The 23,106-nt window shown below is 60.3% G+C and overlaps 2 protein-coding genes across 6 annotated transcripts; one reads left to right on the top strand and one right to left on the bottom strand.

Annotated features, from left to right (window-relative positions):
• The first annotated feature begins 1,316 nt into the window (after positions 1 to 1,316).
• On the top strand, positions 1,317 to 10,956 carry DDA1 (DET1 and DDB1 associated 1). 2 transcript variants are annotated; one of them, XR_009452945.1, is made up of 6 exons: positions 1,317 to 1,536; positions 5,628 to 5,708; positions 5,928 to 5,979; positions 6,650 to 6,711; positions 8,385 to 8,554; positions 10,200 to 10,956. XR_009452945.1 is itself a non-coding variant. In XM_059696300.1 (5 exons), exons 1-5 carry the CDS (start codon positions 1,534 to 1,536, stop codon positions 8,493 to 8,495), a joined length of 309 nt encoding a protein of 102 aa, XP_059552283.1. In that variant the 5' UTR covers positions 1,321 to 1,533; the 3' UTR covers positions 8,496 to 9,089. The 2 variants fall into 2 exon arrangements, 1 of the variants encoding a protein (XP_059552283.1); XM_059696300.1 differs by lacking the exon at positions 10,200 to 10,956 and having other exon boundaries at positions 1,321 to 1,536; positions 8,385 to 9,089.
• Positions 10,878 to 20,824, bottom strand: ANO8 (anoctamin 8). Of its 4 annotated transcripts, none has more exons than XM_059696295.1 (18): positions 20,174 to 20,824; positions 19,294 to 19,404; positions 19,036 to 19,168; positions 18,718 to 18,856; positions 18,536 to 18,632; positions 17,785 to 17,901; positions 17,563 to 17,690; positions 17,280 to 17,441; positions 16,811 to 16,963; positions 16,576 to 16,702; positions 16,414 to 16,469; positions 16,260 to 16,334; positions 14,675 to 15,481; positions 14,234 to 14,455; positions 14,012 to 14,143; positions 13,794 to 13,904; positions 12,330 to 13,053; positions 10,878 to 11,517 (listed from the first exon to the last, which is right to left on the bottom strand). In XM_059696295.1, the coding sequence occupies exons 1-18, from the start codon at positions 20,277 to 20,279 to the stop codon at positions 11,159 to 11,161; spliced, it is 3,759 nt and encodes a 1,252-aa protein (XP_059552278.1). In that variant the 5' UTR covers positions 20,280 to 20,824; the 3' UTR covers positions 10,878 to 11,158. The 4 variants fall into 4 exon arrangements, with proteins under 4 accessions (XP_059552278.1, XP_059552279.1, XP_059552280.1 ...); XM_059696296.1 differs by having other exon boundaries at positions 14,264 to 14,455; positions 20,174 to 20,821; XM_059696297.1 differs by lacking the exon at positions 20,174 to 20,824 and adding an exon at positions 19,503 to 20,160.
• Between the last annotated feature and the right edge of the window lie 2,282 nt (positions 20,825 to 23,106).

Raw genomic sequence — 23,106 nt, 5'->3', positions numbered from 1 at the left:
GTCGTGTGCCCACCCATTTCTGACCACCTGCAGTCCATCCTGCTCCCTCCTGTATGTGTGTGTGTGTGTGTGTGTGTGTGTGTTTAAAGCAAATCTCAGGCATGGTGTTATTTCTCATGGAAATATTTAAGAATGCATTTCTCCAAGATAAGGACCCTTTGAAACATAATCACAAAATTTCTCACACTTAGAAAAAGTAATTCCTTAATGTCATTAAATGTCTAAATTGTCACTTGTCTCACATATGTCATGACTTTCACAGGTCTGAGAGCGCTTGTGGGGAAGAGGGAAGGGTTTGAATCCTCCACCTTCCCCTTGGGAATGTGCCACATGATCCTCAGCAAGACCTTAGCCCTCTGAGGCTCATTTGGCTCCTATAAAAGAAGGTATTTTTTTTGCTGTGTTCTTAGAGTAACACTTAGTAGCTTCCACTCAGTAACTTACTCCGTCTTTCCTATGTTTTGGGTCCTGTCTTCACCAGGCTGTCACTTGAGGGGTGGGTGGTTGGGGCTTGATTTGTACCCAGCCAGTCTGGACACAGCAAAGTCAGGGCTATGGGAGCCCAGAGAAGGCGCCTGACTTGGCTTTGGGAAAAATGCAGTCGGGTCCTAACCGGTTTGGCTCAGTGGATGGAGCATGGGCCTGCGGACTGAGGGGTCCCAGGTTCGATTCCGGACAAGGGCATGTACCTTGGTTTCGGGCACATCCACAGTAGGGGGCGTGCAGGAGGCAGCTGATCGATGTTTCTGACTCTCTATCCCTCTCCCTTCTTCTCTGTAAAAAAATCAAACTATATTAGAAAAAATGCAGTCGGACAGATACCTGGCAGGGTCTAGAAAGGACCCAAAGGGAGAGGGGAGTGGACAGGGTCAGGATAAAGAGTGGACAACGGAGGCTGGCGGGGCTCAAAATTTGGAGCCCAGGAGGTGGGACTGGATCCTTGTGGGGCTGGGGAGCCATGGGAAGTGTTTGAACAGAGAGTCTGATTTGTGAGTTCAAAGACTTTCAAAGAACTAGTGCGGGAGCTGTTTAGATGTGCCGAGACCCCGGGGAGGCTGGGGGTGTTATGGTGGTCCCCCCGTCTTCCGGGGCTGCTGTGGGAACCCGATAAGAACCGTATGAAAAAGCGTAGTAAACCACAAAGAGGAAACGCTGGCTGAACCTCCTGGAGTTGCGGACTGCAAATCCCAAGAGGCTTCGGGGGCGCGGCCCCCGCCCACTTCCGGATTTTATTGCCCTATCGCTTCCCAGTGCCGGGCGGGGTTTTGCTCCTTCAACCGAACTTGACCACGAAGAGAGGAGTGGCGACCAATGCGTCCGTGACTTCTCCGTACCTGGCCAATGTGAGCGCGCGGAGACCGTATATCCTGGGGCGGGGCTAGAGGACGGACCAATGACGGGAGGGCGACGCCGCCATCAGGGCAGGCTGTAGCGTGGCTGGAAGTTACTGTGCGGCGGCGGCTAAGAAGGCGGCTGTGGTGGCGGCGGTGGCGGCTGAGGCAGTAGCTGAGGCGGCGACAGAGGAAGCAGAAGATGGTAAGGGCGGCCGCCAGGCCCGTGCTACCCCTTCGCTCGACAAAATGGCGCCGCGGGCCCACCCACCTCCAATAATCCCCGAATCCCCCACCTCCCTGCCAGGCCCTTCTGGCCCGGCCCCGCCCCGCCCCTCTCTCTGACCTATGGCCTTCGACCCCTGGGTCCTGCTGAGCGCTTCCTGCTGACCCCTCCCTGGCTTCTCGGACCCCGACCCCGACCCCACCTAGGATTCTAGGCCCGGGCACCTCATTCATTTCCGGGTCCCGGTTTCTCTGAAATCGCCCGGGGTGGGGTTGGGGTCCCCTGAGGTCCCCAGCCCTGGCCTAGTCCTCTGCGCGCCGGGCCTTGGGGTGTGGGGGGCCGGTCTGGGCATCCGGGCGGGGGAGGGGGCTGGACATCGTGACATGCGGGGCTTTGTCGCCAAAGGAAGTGCGACATCGCAGGCTGTTCTGGCCCCCAGAGCCCTGACCCCACCGCCACCGTTCAGGGCCCCCCGACCTGCCCTTCAGGGGGAGCAGCTTCATCTCTCGCATCCCAGACCCCTTTCCCGGTGAATGTGAATAGCAATAGCCCAGACCTCACCGGGTTGGGACACTTTAGGGAACTGACATCATAAAGGGCTTAGGACCATGAGCAGGCAGCAGATGAGCTGTGCGACTCGGGGTGGGTGGCCTCTCCTCCCCAGCTTCTCCTTTTGAAGCGGGGATGCTGCCGCCCGGTCGCTGGGAGTTTAAAAGCCCCTTTGGGCCAGCTGCTCGTCCTGGACTTGGGGATGCTGGTTCTTTGGGGCTGGGGTCCCCAGCCTGTAAAGTGGGATGGTGACCAGCCTCAGAGTTGAGTCGCCCCCCCCCCCCCCCCCCCGCCACTGTTTGGCCTCCCCAGGGCTGACGGGGTGATGGAAGCTTTTGTCTGGGTAAGTCAAAGCCCCAGGGCCCAGCCCACACATCACCGTTCTTGGGATGCGGTGTTGGGGGTGGGGTGCGCGAGAGAAGACTCCTGGTCAGGCAGGAGATGGGGGGGTCCTAGAGTGTGGGTACCCAAGCCTGGGTCATTGCCCACACCCCTTCCGAACAGGGCTCTGCCGGCTCAGCCCCCCCGCACATCCTGAACCTGCCCCTGGGTCCCCCACGGTCTGGGGACTGCCCCCCCTGCCTGGTTGCCTGCCCAGCCTCCCCCCTGGTCTCCTGGCCTCCATGCTGCCCCCAGGCAGATCGCAGTTTACCTGGCACTAGAGGGAGGGTTGGAAGATGTAAATCAGATTCTAACACTTGCTACCTTGAGAAACACTCCAGGGTCTTCCTTTTGTAACCAGATGAGACCCGCAGCCAGGCCCCTGCCCCGCCTCACTGGCCCTGTTTCCGCATTCTTTGTGCCTTTGCACGTGCTGCTCTGCTGCTCGGAGCTCCCCCTGTGAGCATCGCCTGCTCCAGGGCCCGTGACTGGCCTCAGTGTCTCCCTGCACACCACCCCTCTTCCTCATGCTGCTTTGGGTGGGCTACTGTGGGGCTCCTCAAAGGGGGGTCGACACAGATGATCAGGCTGCGGGCCCAGCTGTGGCGGGGACGTGTCTGCTGAGGTGAGGACTGCTCCCTGTGTCTGAGGCCTTGTTTTCCCGCTAAGCTGACAGGAAGTGCAGGCAGAATCCTGTCTTCATACCTTTATTCAGCACAAGTGCATTGATGCTAACAGGTGCTTCTAGGGAGCTCTGTGCACAGCTCTCTCCCTCGCTGTCTCACTGAGACTCAGAACAAGCCTGGGAGGGGGCCCTGCTGTGACCCCCGTTCACTGGAGAGGCTGCCAGGCCCCACAGCCCGGGAGGAGGCCAGGCGGGGCGCATGCACGGCCGAGGCTCCGTGGCTCTCACCGCTCTTGCTGGCCCCGTGTCAGCCCTTAGGCGCAGGCGGAGTTACCCCTGCCTTGCCCCTGCCCTTAGGGGATGCCAGTCCAGGGAAGGGGTGGCCGCGTAGACAGACGGCCTCCTTGGGGCATGGACGTGGCTCTGGCAGAGGCCCCTGAGGCGTGTGCGGAGGGAAGGCAGGGGGTTGTGGAGCTAGGCAGCTGTTTCCCACGTGCAGAAAGGAGCAGCGTGCGGGTGGTGGCACAGGCTGGGCTGAAGGTGTGTGGCAGGAGGCCAGTGAGGCCACGCCCAGCCCGAGCTGTGGGAGGCCGAGGCAGGACCAGGACCACTCCTCACAGGTCAGGTCTCGGTGCTGTGTCATTGCTGCCCGGCCGCCCTCCCTCCCCCTCCCCCCCTCGAAGACCAGCAGACCTGCTCGCCACCGTCTCGGGCCTCACACGTCACACCGTCCCCTGTCCTCAGGGCCGTTTGACTTCACGGTGCAGCTCTGGCCCAGACCTGCGTCCCTGCACTGGGTCCTCCTAGGCCAAGAGCAGGCTGCCGCGCCCTCTCAGTGCCCTGGTGCAGGCCTGCCACACAGTCGGAGCTGAAGAAAGCCTGGTCTGGCTGCATGAAGCTGGCCCCCTAGTCTCAGGCCGAGGTGGGACAGGGGTCCTGGGTAAGGGAAGGCAGGGTTGAGGGGCTTTGAGCTGGCTTTGGAGGTGCAGGTCACCCAGATGAGAGAGCCACCTCCAGGGAGGCTTGTCCCCCGCAAGGTCTCGTTGGGGCTCCCCCAGAGGTGAGGACCCCTGCTCCTGCCGGCCCCAGATGGTGGGGGCAGATCTGAACAGCGGCTTCCCCAAGGGTGCAGCATCTAGGCTCAGGCATGGGGATGGACAGCCCCCCCCCCCCGCCAAGGGGATGGTTATTATAGCCTCTGGGGCTCTGAGGCCTTGGATTTCAGACAGGAAAACAGCTACTGGCACGTCGCACGACAGGAGCTTGGCTTCTGAGGTTGGGCAAACCTGGATTCAAACCGCCTTCCTCATTTTCTCGTTGGGGCCACATGATCTCAGATGAGTGCCATGTGACCTTGCTGCCTCAGTTTCCTCATCCTGTGAGAGTGATTCCAGATGGGGAAGCTCCTGGCCCAGGCCAGGCCGTCCCATCCCAGGCACGATGACAGTGTTGCTCTCCTCCTGGGCAGTCACTCCCCGCCACGGCTCTCGGCCTTATTCCTCCCCTCGCACACCCCTGCTCTCGTGCCTCAGTTTCCTGAGGTGGACATGCCTCACTGGCCTTTATTTGTCCATGTTGTGGTTGCGTCTCGTCCCTCCTGCCCCCAGGGTCAGGGTGCTCCTGCTCCAGAGCCATTGCCCTTGCTTGCTCAGCTGACCCCAGAGTGTCAGGGACAAAGGATTTTTCAGGAGTTTGGCAGTGAATGAATTCTGTTGCTGGCTCCCCAGCCCCTTGTGGGCCTGAGACCTGTGGCGCGGAGTCTCTGCCCCCGGCAGCAGGTGGCAGAGAGGAACAGCCTGCTCTCTGTCTCTGGCCCTCACCCTGGGAGGCCTCCCTGCTTCGTGGGGAAGCCGTTAGGTGTGGGTACCCCAGGAGCAGCCCCTGAGCTGACTCCAGGCTGCACAGAGCTTTAGGGAAAGTCCAGCCAACTCTAAAACCTGACGCTGACATATCGAAGCTGGATTTCTGAGTTCAGAATCCTGGGTTCTCAGTTCTCTGTCCTGGCCCTCCTGTCCCCTTCACCCAGGCTTCTGGTCCCCACCCCATTTATTGTCACGCTGGCCCATGGGGTTTCTTAGGGTGGACAAGCCATTCCCCTCTGGGTGTCTATTAAAGGTGAGTAAACGGAGACAAGGCCGGGAGTGTAGCATTCAACAAGCATACAGGACAGACCTACAGTTGGATGGGCCTGGTCTGACCCCCCAACCTGCTGCTTGCTTCGGGCATGACTTTACACAGATGGCCGTGCTCGCCGAGCCTCAGTTTCCCCACCCCTTGCCAGGGTACAGCTCTGTTGTAAGGACTCTGAGGCAGAATGTGCACTTCCCCGGGGTGGTTGCTCTTCTCCGGTTACAGCAGTGCGCACATCAGGTGGCCACCTCAAGCCTGTCTTCCGGGAAACGCACAACAGATCAGAAGGGGAACCTGGAAGTCGCCTGGAAGCCCGTCCACCACCGCAGTGCTCCGGGGCTGGCCCCTGCAGGGTTTCTCACTCACTGTTTTTTCTGTCTTTCAGGCAGATTTTTTGAAAGGACTGCCAGTCTACAACAAAAGCAATTTTAGTCGATTTCATGCTGACTCTGTGTGTAAAGCCTCGGTGAGTGCAGGTTCAGGGAGCTGTGGGGAGAGGGGCTGGGGGTAATGTGCACCACCCCACTCAGCGTCGTGCTAGGAACAGGGCCGATCTTCAAGCCTGACCTCACCTAAGGTCTTTGTGCATCTTCTGGTCTGTGTTGGAGGGTGGATCCGAGTCAAGGGGTGAGGGGACCCTAGTCAACCCGCACTCCTAACCCACCTCTTCTGGACCCTCCCTCAGAATCGACGCCCCTCAGTCTACCTGCCCACGCGCGAGTACCCATCTGAACAGAGTAAGTGTTCTCTGTGTGACTTAGCTCATCCAGGCTACTAAGAGGAGAGGATAGAGGGTGGTGCAGGAGGTGTCTTGTGGGACACTGGTCAGCTCCATGACACCCCAAAACAAGTACTATGGGTTAGGGACCCAGCCCCACCCGGGGTGGGCAGCATGGGGAGGGGTTGTTCAGGTGGAGGGCCTGCAGAAAGGGTGCGGAGCCTGCCGAGTGGGAGGTTGCCATGGCCATGGTGTTTTATTTTAACCATGAAGAAGAACCCACATGGACCCAGCTGGTTGGCTTCTGTGGTCACTAGGGCTCAGCTATGTAGATCTGTGCTCCCGGTTGGCCTGGGAAGACACACGCGTGAGTCTGCAGCCAGAGCTCCTCCCCACTGCAGGGTGGAAACCCGAATGCAGTAATGGACTCTGCATTTCTGAGAAGGAGGGACCTAGAGCAGCTGGCTCGGGCCCCTGGGCTTAGGAGGGGAAACCCTGGGCTTCCTGAAATCTCCTCGGTTGGGGTACTGACTTGAGTGCCAGAAAGGCCACTCAGGGCAGAGGTGGCCCCGGAGGCCAAGGAGGGAGGAGCAGTGTCCTGGGAGGGGCAGTGCTGGCCAGGAGGGAGGCTGGGCCGTTTGCAGTCTCTCTCTGCAACCTCTCCCTGCAACTTTGTCTTTCCTCCTCAGTCATCGTGACAGAAAAAACAAACATCCTTTTGCGCTACCTACATCAGCAATGGGACAAAAAGGTAAGGCACGTGGGGTTCCGGTGCTGGGACTCGGGAGACACAGTGCCCAGCACAGGGGCTTTGAGTGGGGCAAGGACATCGGTCTGGGAGATGGGTCTTGAGGGCTGAATAGGAGTTTGATAGGCGATCCAGGAGCGGGAGCAGCGTTTCAGAGGAGGGAATGGCTGTGTAGAGGTTACAGAGCTCATGCTCAGGGATGGATAGGGGCTTGGCCAGTCATTCCAAGGTTCGGGCATCTCCCAGGCCCAGCTCCCACAGCCTGCAGCCTGCAGAGTCCTGGTGGCAGAATGATTCTAGTGTGATTATTTGGAATCTTTGTTTAGTGGTAAAAAATACACGTGACTAAAATCCAGGCCATTCTAGAGGTTGTGGCTGCCATGGAAAGTCATCTCTCCTCCCCCCAAGAGGCTGCCTGTTTAACATGCAAGATGTTTTTCTCCTTCTTTGTTGAAAATCTCTACATGTTGTTGTTGTTTTTGTTTTTGTTTTTAAACTATATTTTATTGATTTTTTACAGAGAGGAAGGGAGATGGAGAGGGATAGAGAGTTAGAAACATTGATGAAAGAGAAACATCGGCCGAAACCGGTTTGGCTCAGTGGATAGAGCGTCGGCCTGCGGACTGAAAGGTCCCAGGTTCGATTCCGGTCAAGGGCATGTACCTGGGTTGTGGGCACATCCCCAGTAGGAGATGTGCAGGAGGCAGCTGATCGATGTTTCTCTCTCTCATCGATGTTTCTAACTCTCTATCCCTCTCCCTTCCTCTCTGTAAAAAATCAATAAAATATATTTTAAAAAAAGAAAGAAAGAAAGAGAAACATCGATTCAGCTGCTTCCTGCACACCCCCTACTGGGAATGTGCCTGCAACCAAGGTACATGCCCTTGACTGGAATCGAACCTGGGACCCTACAGTCCCCAGGCCGCTCTATCCACTGAGCCAAACCGGTCAGGGCATGTTGTTGTTTTTAAATATGTTTTTATTGACCTGACAGAGAGAGGAACACCTATCGGCTGCCTCCTGCATGCCCCCTATTGGGGATCAAGCCTGCAACCCGGGCGTGTGCCCTGACCAGGAATTGAACCGGCAGTCTCTCGGTGCTTGGGATGATGCTCAACCAACTGAGCCACACCGTCCCGGGCTCTACATGTTGTTTTATAACGAGCTCAGTTTGTCTTCTCGCCTAACATTGAACATCTGATAGCAGCCTGCTCTGGGAAAGACGGAAGGGGGACCCCATGATGACGTAACTGCTTAGAAAACGCAAGCTCCTTGCCCACACTGGCCCCTTCCTCAGCCCCACAGGCTTTAACTCCCCAAAGTGGGGAGAGCAGGGATTCCCACACGGGGACCACTTTCCTCTTCTGTGGCAAGGCCTGGGCTCCTCCGAAGGCTCAAAGGGCCCTTTGTGCTTCAGCAGAGTGCATCGCTCCTCCGAGCGTTTGGGGCCATAGTGGTCATTGTGAACCATGGTGACTACTTGCAGTGCCCATTACGGGCCCAGAGCTCCAGGGACTGTGGCTCAGTGGGGCAGGTCCGGTGGTGGGAGGGGCTGCCCAGCCAGGGCCCTGGGTTGACTGCCCTGCTCCAAGCCCATGTCTGTGACCCCTGCAGCAGGATTTGGAGAAGTCACCTAAGTGCAGTCTCAACAGCCCTTCTCCTCCCCCACCCCCCAGAACGCTGCCAAGAAGAGAGACCAGGAGCAAGTGGACCTCGAGGGCGAGAGCTCAGCGCCTCCCCGCAAGGTCGCACGGACCGACAGCCCAGACATGCACGAGGACACTTAAGACTGATGCTCCCCCATAGGTGCCTCCTGTCTTGTCTGCTCCTCACCCGCCTGCCGTGTGTAAGCATCCTGCCCACCCTCCCCACTGGTTCGCCTACCCACACCCCGCCGTGCACACCACTTTCAACCTCATAGGAGCCGATGTATTTATTTTCCTTGAGTCTTTATTTATGCTGTAAAATGTACCGAGCGATGGTTAAAGGGGATGTCAGACCCAGTAGTGTGATGTTGGTAGATGCTTCTTGAAAAACAACATTGTTATTCATTACTCCACCCCACCCCACCCCAAACCCCCTCCTCCTGCTCCCCAGTCCTTCTCTGGAGAACCAGAGTGTGTCTTCGAGTGTCTAGCGATAAGCCCTGCTGCAGCTGGGTGACAGGGGTGGGGCCCTTCTTCCCGCTTCCATCCCCTGGTCCGGCCTTAAAGACTTGGCCTTGACGCCCGGTCCGCCGGGATCTATGCCGTGCCGGGACCCTGCTCTGAGAGCACGCCACAGGAAGAAGTCAACCCTTTCGGATCATTCTCTTAAGTCATTTTATCATGGACTGGTGCGTGCTCAGTGTCCACCCCAATAAAAGGATCTTTCCTACTTGATCTTGAGTCTTTGCTCCACGTGCCTCGGCCTCAGAGGATGGAGGCACTGAGAGTTGTTCCATCGTCACCAAGAGGAGCCAAGAGGCCCCAGGACCAGCTGGACCCTCTTGTGGGCTTGCTGCAGCTTCTTGCTCAGAGCCAAGACCTGCCTGGACCCACCCTTCCGCTTGACCTGCCAAGTGTCCCCGAGGATCAGGACGCCCCTGAAAGACAGTCCACACCACCAAGGACAGAGCTGTGGTGGATCCCACACCCAGGACATTTGACAAGCAGGGTGGCACTGTGGAGACAGCCCAGGCGGCCTGGTTTCACGAGCCCCTGGCTCCAAGAGAAGGCACACGGAGTGCAGAGGAACATAGGGGCATTCAGGCTCCAGGCAGGTTTGAGGTCCTGAACACTGGGCCCAGGACCCAGGGGAAGGCTGCTGCTCCCTCCACCAGCCCTGAGTGGGGGCTGTGGTATTAGAGGGTGGTGAGAGGCTGGGCCATGGAGCTGGAGGGGGTGCGTGCCCCAGATTATCCTCATGGAGGGTAGATTGCTTGGGCTTGGGCTGCCCAGCACCAGGTTCCAGGGTAGGCCACCCCGTTGTGTCATGGGGCCAAGGGGTTTTGCTTCCCGTGCTGGGCAGTGTTCATACCATGGGCTCAGGTTGGGTGCCTGTGGTCGTAAGGCAGGTGCTCAGGAAATGCAACGTGATGGTTTGTGCAGAGGTGCCGGGTCCCTGGAAGCGCTCTGACCGCTAGGAATCCCGGGCCCAGGGGTGGGCTGACCATGGCGGGCGGGGGGCATTGCTAACTGTTAGTGACTGAGAAGCTGTCGGGACATCAGCTTCAAAGCCCTGGGGTGGGGCAGAGCAGGAGCAGGCAGCACCGCACCCTCGCCTCCTCGCCTGGTTCCCCTTTGCATCATGCTCTCCATAGTGGGGGTCCCACGGTCATTCTCCACCCAGATCTTTGGGTGTAGGCTCCTCAGCTGCCCACTCCTGCCTTTAGGTCCCTCCTTGCTCTGCTCCCTCAGACACCAGACTCTGCCTTCCCACACCTCTGTGCCTTCGCACAGGCTGATCTCCTGCCTCCAGTGAACCCGTTTCTCTTTCATGACCCTCCACAGAGCCCCTTCCTCACACTGGCTCCCCCAGCTCTGGGTGGGGCCCATTCAGGCTCCAAGCCTTTGGACGTAAGGAGGCTTGAAGAGAGGCCACATCCATCCCTGATCACACAGCAAAGTCCCAGTGACTTGGGTCTGACAGCCATTCTGCAGTGGGACATCCTAGCCACTCCCAACTCCAGTCTGTCCAGGGAGCTCCGAAAGGCACCATCCCCCGAACGTTCCCCCGATTTTCAGCCCCAAGTTCTTCCCACTGCCCCTGGCTCCTCGAATGGCAGCCTGGGAGGTGGGTGTACCAGGAAGTGCAGCAGATAAAGGGGACAGAACCACCCCTGTCACTCCACAGGGCTGCAGCTAACTCAGGACCCGGCCTGGCACCCAAACAGCTGAGTTCTTCCAGCTCTTTGTGATTTCTTCCTTTGTTTAGGAGGCTGAAGGCACAGCAGGCTTGGGGCTCAGTAGCTCCTCCCAGTGGCCTGGAGTCGGCTCCAAATCTGGGCCATCTCAGAGGTGGCACAGTTTGGAGTTTTTCATGTGGCCTCCAGACCCAGTTCTTAGGAGGAGGCACCAAGGTTTCGAGATAGGAGGAGCATCCACCTCAGGCTCACCAGGCCCAAGAGTCAGTGTCAGCCTCAAGTCACTGGGCCCTGTGAACCCCACTTCCATTGCTCTGTCCTCAGGCACTGTTGAAATATACTTTTTATTGCATTTCTGCCGTTTTACAAAAATATGACAAAATAAATTAAAAACAAATAAATAATTGCCTGCTCTGTGTGTTTTCTGTTGTTGGGGGGGGGGGTTCATTTCCCCCATCCTAGTCAAAAGGAAAACGGCAGATAGGGGGGGCTAGGCCCTCGCCCCCAGGAGGAGGAGCCCAAGGGAGCCAAAGCATGTTCTGGGCTGTGGCCGCCCATTGGTGACTGCTATTGCATGAGAATAGGAAGGCAGGGTGCCAGGCAGAGCTAGTGCCAGCCACTGGGCCAGCACACAGCCTGGGGGCTGGGGGAGGCCGAGGGGGACTCGGGGGGCTCGGAGGATGGTGGCAGAGGCAGGGGTGCAAGGCTGTAGAAGCTGGTGTCTCCCGGCAGGGGCTGGGGAGCGGGTGGGGCCCCAGCCAGGGCACAGGGCGGGCACTCTGCATTGGTGGCAGGGGCCTGGCGGGGGGCAGTGCCTTCGCCCCCACAGCCCCAAGGCCCATCCCACTGCCAACAGCTGGCGGGCGGTGTCGGGGGCCTGGGCAGAAGCGATGGCGTTGATGGCACGGGGCTTCGGCCGCTGCGGGTGCGAAGGGCTGCGGTGCCCACTGGGGCCAGCGCTGTCCCTGCGGAGGTGAGAGGGGCCGTTCCGGAGAATGCCGCCCCGTGGTCACTGGACCCCGCTCAGGGCCCTGCCTGCACTCCCCCCCACTCCTAGGCACATCAGGGCCTTATTGCTTCTGATCAGCTTTGGGGTGTATCTCCTGCCTGCAGCACTGCGCCTTCCCCCCTCTGGGGGAGAGTCAGTCAGAGGAAGCCCCTTGACTTCAGACCTAAGTCCCCGGTCCTGCAACTTCCACCTCTTGGGCTCCCTAGGTGCTGGACTCCTGGCTGGGGTTGGGACAGGTGAGGTGAGCGAGGCCAGGGGTGAGGCCTGGGTCCCTGCTCCGCCTGTGGCTGCAGCCTGTGGCCAAGCTGGCCGAGCTCCCTGGTTGGGCAGCCTCAGGCCCTGCATCCAGGAAGGCCTCCTCCAACACTGGGCTTCAGGGTGGGGACTTGCATAGAGGCCTGGGGGTCCAGTCCCCCCAGTTAGCTGGGTGTAGAGACTTATGGGGGGCAGGAAAGGCTGGGCCAGGTGGTGAAGGGGCCTCCCTCATCTCTGCTGGAGCTTGGCAGGCCGGGTGCCTTGGGAAGGCACCGGGACAGGGGGCTTTGGCATCCCTCCCTGGGGTGAGGAGGGTCAGGCACAGGGCTCCAGGCACTGGAGGGTCCTGGAGACTGAGCAGTCCTTTCTGAGGGGCTTTAGGCACCACAGATCCAGGTCCCCAACCGGTATCAGAGGCCTGTGTCCCCTTCAGCCCCACTCCCCAGGCCTGGCTTCCCCTCCATACCCCCAGGTCCCAGCCCAGAGTCCCACCCCCGAGTTAAAGCTTGTGACCTGAGCCTTCCTCTTCCGGCCGGAGGACATCTGGCTCCTCAGCTGCAGCCTCGTCTGCCGGCCCACAGCGCTGGGCCCGGCCACCGCCACCGCCACCGCCACCGCCACCGCCACCGCCACCGCCACCGCCACCGCCACCGCCACCGCCACCGCCAGGGGTCCCTTCCAACCGGACCTGCCCGCCCACCCCATTGGCCCCAGCCTCAGCCCGGGCGCCACTGCCGAAGGGGAAGAGCTTGCTGGCGTGGAAGGCCTTGGGTGGCGAGTGGCTGCGCTCGGGGTCCCGCCGGGTCTCGGGTGACTTGAGGAACTTGAGGAAAGCCGGCAGGCGGGTGTCGCTGCCTGTGGGTGACTGAGCAGGGGTGGGCCGCGTGGCGGGGCCGGGCCCAGCGCCCGCTATTGAGGATGTGGCCCCTGATGACAAAAACTTGCCCTGCAGCGGGATGATCTGCTTCAGCTTCATGACATTGTTGGGTGCCAGCAAGGACCCTGGGCGCTTGGGCCGCTCGGAACCGTGGCCACCCACCCCGCTGCCCTTGGCCTTGGCCGAGGCCTTCTCAGGGGCAGCGGGGTCCAGCCCGGAGCCCTCCGCCCGGGTCTCCTCCCGGCTGCTGGTGTCACGCTCCCGCCGGGGGTGGTGCTCTGTGTGGCGCTGGCGCTCCTCCTCCTCCCTCCGCTTCCGCTGCTGCTGCTGGTAGCGGTGCTGGGCCTGGCGCTCATGTCTCTGTGGGCAGAGTGGGCCATCAGGGGGACTGGGAAGAGAGGGTGTGTGAGCTCTCTCTGTAGAAGTGGGGAGAGATCTAAACACTGAGGGGGTGCTCACTGCATCTCCTGACCCACACCAGTGCTTTCTGAAATCTGAGAAGAGAGAGAACATTTACGGGCCACCAACTGTCTCCACCCATGTGCCAGGCACCGTCTTATTAGCTGGGAGAGTATCAACAAATATTGGGCCTCCGTGGGCCTCTGCCTTCTAGAAAACCAGCAGGAGACAGAGCTGTGACAGGCACAGACCAGAGTCCTCACTGGCCAGTCCGCTCGCCACACGTGGCTTTTGCAATGTCAGTCCAGGTATGTGTTGGCCACCTGTTCTGAGGGGCCACATGGGCAGCATGGACACAGGACACTTCTGTCACCATGGAGAGCTCTGTGGATTGGTCCTGGACAGCTCCACGGGTCGACACCCATGAGCTCATTTCTGGGGAATGCGGCAGAGGCTGGGCTTCCAGGAAGCGTCAGCGTCGGCGTGCCCCTGATCCTGAACGCGCTGGTGGTGACTGCATGCTGAGTGCCAGCCCTGTGCTGGGTGCCTCCGGGCTTCCAGAAGGGATCGGGTCCGTTTGGAGTGCTAATTCTTACCCAGGCTCTGCACACTTGCCTTCCCGCGAAGGCCATGGCCACCAGCCAGGCAAGGGGATGGCCCAGTGAGCGGAGGAGGTAAACAGCCCCGCCCATCCCGAGTACCTTGAAGGCCTCCCGGCGCTGGTATTCGAGCTTGGCCATCTCTTCGGCCACCCACCCGGGGATGTCGGGGATGGCCACGTGGATGAGGTACTTGAGAAGCAGAGCGAAGTGCTGAGACAGCAGAGGAGGAGGTTGGAGGTGGCAGGCTCAGGGGTGCCTGCCATCCGCCCAGCTTCCTTGTCCGGCCGCCGGCTTCCTCGCCTGGCCCCCAGCCCTACCTCAAGCACCACCACGGACACGATGGCCGCCTCGGGACTGAGCCAGGGGAAGAGGCGCTGCAGCTGCCCACACTGGCCGATGAGATAGCAGTTGACGATGATCGCCAGGACACCCATGGCCTCCATCACCTTCTGCGGGGGGACACGGTGGGGCTCAGGTGGGGTCAGCCCCCCTCTCTGGGCCTTGTGCTCCTTCCCGGTGCACCCCATCTCCCTGTGCACCTCAGCTTGGAGCCCTTGGCCCTCCCACACCTGCCACTGGCCGATGCTCTCGACCCGCTGCCCAAAGGGCCGCTGCAGCCCCGTGCACAGCTTGAGGGCATCACTGCGGATCTCAATGAGGTTGTTGACCAGGGCGCACAGCGCAGCCAGGGGGAAGGCAGACGAGAAGAGCACGACGTAGCCAAACTGCACGAACATCTCCTGGTAGTCCTGGAACGTGTCCTGCGGGCGGGCGCCTACTCAGACCAGGACACTTCCTCCCTCAGACTACCTTACTCTGTCAAGGCCCCTCCCTTAGATGATCCCATATGGCCCCAGAGCCTCCCCTCCGGAAGGCTCCTGCTTACATCCAGGGCCCCGTTATTTCCCCGAACCACCACCATCAGACTGTGTGCCCGCCCCGCTGAGGGCCCTGCCGCCACCCTCAGACACCTGCCTTACCTCGTACTTCTTCATACAGCTCTCAAGCTCAGCCTGGGTGAGCTGGGGTGAGTGTTCCTCCTCGGGCGGGTCGATCCAAGAGGACCGATTCTGCCGCCGCTGCTTCTGGGCCAAGTTGCCTGAGCCAGTCTCCGGCTCTGGGCCCCCTTCTGGCCCCTGGTCACGGCCCTCACCCCCAGCCCGGCGGAGCAGGACAGCTGGGGGCTCCCGCTCAGGGCTGCCAGGTGCCCCCTCTACCTCATCATCCTCCTCGGCTAGTGTGAACACGCCCGGCTCCAGCCCCTTCTCTACCATGGTGGGGCTCCCCTCCTCCAGGAGGGCCTCCGGGCTTGGGCCTGGCCGATGTCGCCTGACCCCCCGCTCAGCAAAGCTGACCTTCTTTAGACGGAGCCCGCAGTCCAGGAGGTCGCCCTCCTCACCTTCTTCCTCGTCCTCATCTTCCTCCTCCTCCTCCTCCTCCTCTTCCTCCTCCTCCTTGCTCCCTCTCAATCCATTCCCTCCCTCCCCACCTTCCCCCGTGGGCCGCCGTTCCACTATGGCCTCCTCCTCCTCCTCTGGTGCCCCGCAGCCCCCACTGAGACACCTGCGGCGCCCCCTGCCACCGCCGCCGCCACCCTCTTCGGCCTGGGGTTCAAGGTGGTAGGGTGCAGGGCGCCGAAGGCTGAGCAGGCCGAGCAGGGCCTGGGCCAGCTCCCAAGCGGCCTGTAGGCTGAGCTCGCCTCGGCCCAGCCGCCGGTACAGGTGTGGCTGCAGGACCTCGCGCACATTCTGAAGAAACTGGCGGGTGATCAGCAAAGTGGCCAGCATCTGGAGGCAGGAAAGGGCGAAGAGAGCATGCGTGGGGAGCAGGCAGGGCCCTGGGCACCAGGACAGGCTACTGGGATGGGGCCCCCACCCTCCCAGAGCACATTTCCAGACACCTCCCACCCCCAAACCCAGTTCCTAACTCCACCCTTTTGGAAGAGCCTAGACCCAGAGTCCCCAGCCTCTGTCACTGTTCACCTGCCGCCAATCACAGCCCGACCAGCCACCGTGCTCCTGGCCCACCTTGCTGAGGGCTCAGGGCTACCCTGCTTACAGCACCACCTGGGAGCTCAGCCACTGCCCAGGGCCCTGCGGGGCTGCCATCTGCACCACGCCAAGGGGGCCCATCCCCTCGTAGCATGCACCCTCAGCTTGTTGTGAGGCCCCCAGCACAGCCACGCTGCCTGCCCCAGCGAGGCCCTCAGGCTCGCCACCTGCCCATACTTTGGCCTGGGCCAGGTGCAGGAGGCCCCGGAGGGAGAGGAGGAACAGGTGGAACTGCAGGGCCACGAGCGGGCCCAGCACCGCCCGAAGCTGCCGCTCGAGGCTCTGGGACAGGGACAGGACGAGCAGGAGCTGTGAAGGGACCGACGGACAAGCAGACAGACAGATGGGGGGGGGGGTGACAGGCAGAGAGGACAAACAGATGGACAGATGGACAGAGAGGAGAAAAGGATGGAGGATGGGGGAGGGGCTGGAGAGCCCATGGACCCCTTGGGCCAGGCCCGGCCCCCCGTTGGCCACCATGCGGGCAGGGCACTGCCTTCAGCCAGGGGCTCACCTCTTTCAGGCGCTCCATGTCCTTGAGGTAGAAGCCAATGTAGAAGAGGCTCAGGTAGGAATTGATGAACTGGAACTGTGGGAAGCAGGCAGTGGTCACCCCGCTGCCCCGTCCCCAGGAGTCCTGCTGTGCCCGCCCGTTGGCTGCCACTCACCAGAACAACCTTGATAATGAGGTGCTTCTCGTAGGCGCTCTCCAGCCGGTAGTTCTCTGGGGGTCAAAGGGGCGAGTAAAGGGGCGGCCCGGGGTGCCTGTGGGGATTGGGGACCTTCCTCCCGGGGGCTGAGCAGCAGGGGCCTCCCCTCAGAGAGCATACCCATGTCATTGAGCCAGACGGCCAGTTTCTTGTAGCCCTCCGCACTTATGCTGACCAGCAGGGCCAGCATGACCTTGGGCAGGAACCGCGCCAGACGGGGCAGCCCCTTCACACTCAGCACCAGCTCCTGCAGGGGGAGGGCGTTCATGGCTCACCCTGGCAGCTGGGCTAGGCTCAGGCTGGACCCGGGTGGGCGGTCACCAGGTCCGGGCTGGGGCTGGGGACCCGAGATCACCTGCAACTGGAAACAGCCAAGCATCAGCAGGAACACGCAGGCCAGGCAGGCGAGGCACAAGGGCGCGCTCACACACAGCTGGAAGAGCAGCCGCTTCCAGGGCGGGTAGTAGAACTCCTCCGCCCGCGTCACCGGGCTGATGCGCCGCACACCCTGGTGGAGGGCAGGGGCCAGCCCGGCTTGGAGCAGAGGGGCTGCCCCCGGCCCCCCCGCTTACCCATCCTCTGAAGTCATTTTCCCTCCAGCAGGCCCTCGCTTTCCCGGTACCCCCACCTGGTGCCTCCTTCCCTGTCTCCTGAATCCAAGTTCCCACCTTTCTCCTCCGAGTATGCAGAGGGTCCCCGCCCCCTCTGGCAGACCCTTTCTGAGGCTGTGGCTGGATTTCACAGTCCCCGTCTTTGCTCCTACAGTGCTTCCTGCCTCCCACTCCCATTCTTGGGGTCCTTGGACCCAGCAGCTTCTGACTGACCCTGAACTGGGGTCGTGGCTCCTCCACGGCTTCCCCTGGTGAGTCCAGAGTCCCCCACTTGTAGGCCAGCTCTGCCCCCCTCCGTTTCCACTCCTCCAAGAAGAGTGTTGACCAGACCACGTTGAACAGGGCGAAGACCACGCAGGATACATCCTGGCTTGTCTGGGGGGTGAGGGGAGGGGGACGGGCAAGAGGGGCAAGGAGGATTCAGCTGTTCCCCAGGCTGGCCCAGGAAGGGGGCTGTCTCAGGTGCCCCAGCCCACGCCTGGCCCATGCCCAGCACCTGATCGGCTTCTGTGAACGTGTACAGGACGGAGCCGAAGACGGCTGGATAGACCATCGCCGACGTGTAGAAGCCCAGCCAGGCAAAGTACATGGCGATCTTCACTCCAAAATAGTCGCAGATCTCATCTGCAGGGGTGGGCGGGGGGGGGGGGGGGAGGGGTCCCCGGTCAGCCCTGCCCTCCTCCTGGGACTCCTGCACACCCCCTGGCCCCGGCCACACCTAGGGGCTGGTTTTCACACACAGCCTGCACCCATGACTTCATGAGGCGGTTCAGGATGCGTTGCTCATGGACCGGGAACACTTGCTGGATGATCCCTCGGGCCGCCAGCTCGGGGACTGTTGGGAGACAGGAATGGTGACCCTTGGCCCTCTGCCTGTGCCTGGCCTGGCCACACCCCTTTGGCTGAAACCCAAGTCACGGCTTTCTGCCTGCTCTTAAACCTGCAGAGGCTCTTCCCGAGAGGTGGGGGAGGAGTTCTGGGTGGACGGAATATCTGGTGCTCCTCCAGAATTTGGGAGGTGCAGGCACAGGTGGGGAAGGGTGCAGGAAACCTAGAAAGGTGGGGGGTCCCAGTGGGGAACCATGTTTTTCAATAAAGCCACCTCGGTTCATTACTCTGCATGTCTGAGGAATGGGGTGCCACGTTGGCATCAGAAGGTGAACTTGCAGCGGCGGGTTTCCTGGAGTGGAAACTGAGGCCCCGGCCACACAGCACCACGTGCAAGGGAGTGCTGTCCATGGTCCTGCCGCCGCCTTATCCCAGACCCAGAAAAGGCTCCTGCGGAACTGCCACCTGGAGGATCAGCCGCACCCTTGGCCGAGGCCTGGTTCCCTGAGCTCATCAGGCCCCACCCAGCTCTCCGCTCGCCCAATTGTTGTGCCTAGGCCCCGCCCTCCCGCCGCGATAGGCTGTCCTCGAAGAGACCCACCCCGCTCCCCACACGTGGGAGTGGGCCCCGCCTCACTCACTGATTGGCTGGTCCTCCAGGAAACGCACGTTGTGCAGAGCCTCACCCTGCTTGGCTCGCAGGTTCTGAAGCCAGAAACGGATGATGCTCTGTCGCTCCTGCAGGGGACAGGGCGTGAGTACAGCGAGTAACGCCTGCAGGCCAGGGATGTGCGGGATGTGCGCTGGGGGCTGAGCCGCGCACCTGGGAGGTGAAGAAGCGTAGCTCACTCTCCACATTCTCGTAGATAAAGTCCTCCTCGCAGGAGAAGCCGCGGGTCCCCCCGCCAAACTCTGCCTTCACTGCTTTCCGCAGACCCAGCTCGTCGGCCCCTCGGAGGAGGCTGCAGGAAGGCAGGGGAGTGCGTCACGGGGAGACCCTGGCTCCCGGTCCTGGAGGGAGGGATGGTGCCCCTGGCGGCCGCCCGAGCCAAACACAGAACGGCCGGACCTTGTCGTTGGTGCTCGGAAGGGCAGGGAGCTGGGTGTCAGGGTCAGCGAGAGGCCAGGGCCAGGGACTCGCCTCTCATACGTGGCGGTGACGAAGAAGGCATAGGCACGCGTGCGGCGGTGGTGGCGGACTTGCACGATGAGCTCGGGGATGCCCACGCGGATGTGGTTCAGCAGCCAGAGCAGCGTGTGGTCATCCGTCGTATCTGCCAAGGGTTGCAAGGACTGAGGAGTCTTGCCAGGATGGGTCCGAGGTCGCTTACAGACTCCCACGCAGGGGAGCCCGACTCAGGGAGCCCCGTCTGAGCTCGGTGCGGGTGGGCACAGGTACCTGGGAAGGTCATCAGCACGTCGCAGTTCTCCGTGGGCACAGTCTTCATCCACGCCTTGTGGGACACCAGGTACCGACCCGCTTGCAAGAGCCGCTTCCCAAAAAGCTTATCTGGGGGGGGGGGGGGGGGCAGGCCGTCCAGGCCGTGGTCAGGCCACTTCTGGACCAGGAGCCTGGACTCCAGCCCTTGCCCCTGCTCACACACTCACCAGGGCTCCTGGGCACTCAGCCTGGCTTTCAAGGCCCTGCAAGCTCTGGACTTGGCTTGTTTCCTTGCCTTCAAGTCCTTGCACCAGTGGAACCCTCCTCCAGGAATGCCCTTCCCCCCAGACCCTCTCTTACAAATCTTACTCATTCTTGAGGCCCAGATCCGCCTCCAAAACCACAACTGATGGGGCCGCTTACTCGCAGCCCTGAGCGCTTCACCAGATTATGTCAGCGAGTCTTCACAGCTGGGCGTGATGCTTACCCCCATTTCACAGGTGGGGAAACTGAGGTCCAAAGCATGTAAATCACGCGCCCAAGGTCACACAGCGGAGCTGGGGCTCGAACCCAGAACGGTATGATTCTATATACCCTTTGCGGAGAGGAACTCTCAAGCGCAGCCCTGCCTGGCCCCGATCGGTAGTCCCAGGGGTGCCGGGCGGCAGCCTCCAGTCTGGGCTCCAGGAGGGGCGTGTCCGGGTCTCTGCGCTGGGACCCCCGCCCGCTGCACTGTTCTGGTCGCGCCCGCCCTGCCGCAGCCGCAGTGCCAGGAGGGGCCGGCCCCTCGACTGAACTCCAGACCGGAGACGGCTGACCCCAATTCCCCTCCGCGTCCAGCCGCCGCGCGCAGACCAGGCACCTGCAACCCTGACCGATGCAGCCGCCGCACACCTACCCAGAACTCCGGCCGCCGGAGCTGCAGGCTCGCCCTCTGGCGGGGGCCTCTTGCCGCGCTCGCCCTCCAGGGACGTACCCCCAGTGCCAGGGGTAGCTTCGGCCATAGCGAGGGCAGCGCGGGGCAGGGCAAGTCAGCGGCCGCAGGCTGCCGGGACGCCGGGGGTCGGCGGGCACATGGGGCCGGTGCAGCCCCGGAGCGCCCCAGAGGAGGAGACAAAGGCCGCGCCCGCCCGCGCCGGCTGCGTCTCCGCGTGCCCGAACGCTGCTTCTCGTCCCCGCCCGCGCCGAGCCTGGCCTCTCTTGCTCGGCCCCGCGCACGTCGCTCTCGGATCCTCAATTCCGCCCTAGTTGTTTTCTAGGTTTCGTTCTCGCCCGCCCACCTCACGCTCTGGTGCTCGTTCCCGCCCGCACCGCACCGAAGGTGCATTTCCCTTCTTGTCTCCGCCCGCTCCAGATTCTGGGTCTCGTCCCCGCCCGCTCCAGATTCTGGGTCTCGTCCCCGCCCGCTCCAGATTCTGGGTCTCGTCCCCGCCCGCTCCAGATTCTGGTTCTCGTCTCCGCCCGCTCCGGATTCTCCTCCTGAGTTTCCCCATCCGAAGAGGCGCGTTTGGAATCTGAGATGGGAGTGATTGAACTAGAACAATACATTAAGCGGGGGAGGCCTGGTCTGGGGAGATTCCGGGTAACAATAACTGACAACGAGCACAGCAGGAATGTGAATAATTATAGCAGGTCCTGTCTCAGCCCTCAGCCCTGCCCTAGAACACTGCCCAGGACGTCCTTCACCCCCTCTTCCTTCAGTCCACGCGTGCATCCATCAGGATGTAACCGTCTCGGGAAGGACTGGATCGAGTTGCCAGCTTAGCAAATAAAAACACAGTCCTCCCAGTTAGTTAGATATGTTTTCCTAAAAAATAAAAGGCCTTTCAAAGTGAGAAGCTAAAAGCATTTATTTGAGATCAAGAAGAATAGCTATTTGGGATGGGCTGATTGGGGCAGAAGTCCAAACAGTGTTGCAATTAGGAGACGAAGGCAGTGGGTATTGATGAGAAAGAGAAGGCGAACAATGACATCGTCAGCAGGAAGGCGTTTCTGTTGGTGCAGAGAACAGTGATGTTAACTCTAAACAATGTTTTAAAATTGCAGTCCGGTAGTCATAATACCTTCCTTATCTTTGCAAATAGTTCTTCAGAAAATACGTTTGCTTAGACCCAGTCCAAAGATTGTTTTGCCCTGTTTTAACATCCCAAAGGTTTGAGGCATACGGCATGCGAAGCAGTTCCTTTAGGATGGCGGCTTCTGCTCCATTTTATTTATTTATTTTTCTCTCTTTAAAATATATATATTTTTTATTGATTTCAGAGAGGAAGGGAAAGGGAGAGAAACATCAGTGATAAGAGAGAATCAATCATCCATCAGCGGTCTCCTGTCTCCTGCACGCCCCAATGGGAATCCAACCTGCACCCCGGGGATGTGCCCTGCCCGGGATCAAACCGCGACCTCCTGGTTCATAGGTTAACACTCAGCCGCTGAGCAACACCAGCCGGGCTTTTTGTCTTTTTGTTTGTTTGTTTTAGTTTAAATTATTTTTTTAAATTTTTGTTTTTTCTTTCTTTTATTCTGCTCCATTTTAAAGTGACTCCGTTTATATTACTTTTTTTTTTTTAATTGATGAGAGAGAGAGGAAGGAACATCCATTTGCTGTTCCACTCGTTTATGCATTCATTGGTGGCTTCTTGTATATGTGCTGACCAGGGATAAAACCCGCAACCTTGGACTAGGGGGACAAGGCTCCAACCAACTGGGTTACCAGGCCAGAGCAGTTTATATTACTTTTTACAAATGTGAGTTTCAGATAAACGAATAGATCTTTAGTACGTCCCAAATATTACATGGGACACAGCATTATTCATTGTTTATCTGGAATTCACATTTAACTGGGCGTCCTGTATTGTGCCTGGCACCCAGACTCCTGCCCATCCTGAGTTGCCTCCTCCCTTGGAGAGAGCCCAGCCAGGGCAGGTGCCCGTTCTGGTTCTCAGAATGCACACAGTAGACTCTTGATGTATACTTGTGACAGATGGAGCAGCTCAGAGACAGCGAGTGCATTGTTAGTCCCCTTTCTACAAAGTTAAAAGCTTGGAGCAGGGCGGGGCGTGGGATAAAAGAGAACTCTAGCCTTTCCGACCGATTCTTTCCCAAATGCAGGTGCTCTGCCCGCCCGCTCCATCCAAGAACCGAAGAATTGGCCATGAGAAAGCGTCCCCGAGACCCCGCCCAGCCAGTGCCTGGAATTCCACCGTCAGCTCTTCCTTCTGCTACGATCCCACGTTCTCCTAAGTTAACCTGAAAGTAATCGCGAGACTCACGTTTCTGGCTTTCGATGGGGGAGGAGGGGGCGCGGGTCCCGAGGCAGACGACATTCGGCTCTGCAGGAGCAGGCCGGGGCCAGGGGAGAGAGGGCTGTGCTGGGGGCGGCCTTGGAGCCAGGCCGCGAGGATGTATTTGACAATTGAGGAAGGACATTGGAGGCCGAGGGAGCGGCGGGAGAGAAAGCTGGGAAGGGATGCAAACCTGGAGAGCCCCGGGAAAACAAGTGGGCATCTTCCCAGATTTGCCCAGCGCCGGGACTGTCCCCCTGGGCCTCTGAAATGCTCTTGCTTCACCTAATGCTACGGAGTAGCTCGAGAGAGAAACGGGACTCGAACTCTCACCTCTGTCGTTCCTACGGCTCAGCGCCCGCGTTCCTCCCACCCCTCCTTTCTGGCATTTCGGATGCCCGCAGCTCTAGGATCTTAAAAATTCCGTCTAGTGTTGCCAGGGGAAACGATTTCGCTGCAACCCCACGTGCAGGCCCTGCCTCTTTCCCAGGCACCAGCCAATAGAAACGCAGATCTTCAGTGGGTTGGCCGGTCCGTCTTTTGAGGGGCC

This window comes from Myotis daubentonii, chromosome 5 (assembly GCF_963259705.1).
Source record: "Myotis daubentonii chromosome 5, mMyoDau2.1, whole genome shotgun sequence".
NCBI classification, from domain to species: domain Eukaryota; kingdom Metazoa; phylum Chordata; class Mammalia; order Chiroptera; family Vespertilionidae; genus Myotis; species Myotis daubentonii.
Note: the sequence above shows the minus strand (reverse complement) of the source record. Positions and strands in the feature narration are given on the sequence as shown.

Excerpts from the sequence above, each read along its gene's own strand:
- ANO8 (XM_059696295.1), bottom strand. The coding sequence starts at position 20,279 with ATGGCCGAAGCTACCCCTGGCACTGGGGGTACGTCCCTGGAGGGCGAG. Across the intron at positions 17,442-17,562 it reads CGTTCACAGAAGCCGATCAG|ACAAGCCAGGATGTATCCTG; the intron begins GTGCTGGGCATG and ends CTCACCCCCCAG. Across the intron at positions 16,335-16,413 it reads TCATTATCAAGGTTGTTCTG|TTCCAGTTCATCAATTCCTA; the intron begins GTGAGTGGCAGC and ends TGCTTCCCACAG.
- DDA1 (XM_059696300.1), top strand. Across the intron at positions 5,709-5,927 it reads ACTCTGTGTGTAAAGCCTCG|AATCGACGCCCCTCAGTCTA; the intron begins GTGAGTGCAGGT and ends ACCCTCCCTCAG. Across the intron at positions 6,712-8,384 it reads ATCAGCAATGGGACAAAAAG|AACGCTGCCAAGAAGAGAGA; the intron begins GTAAGGCACGTG and ends CCCACCCCCCAG.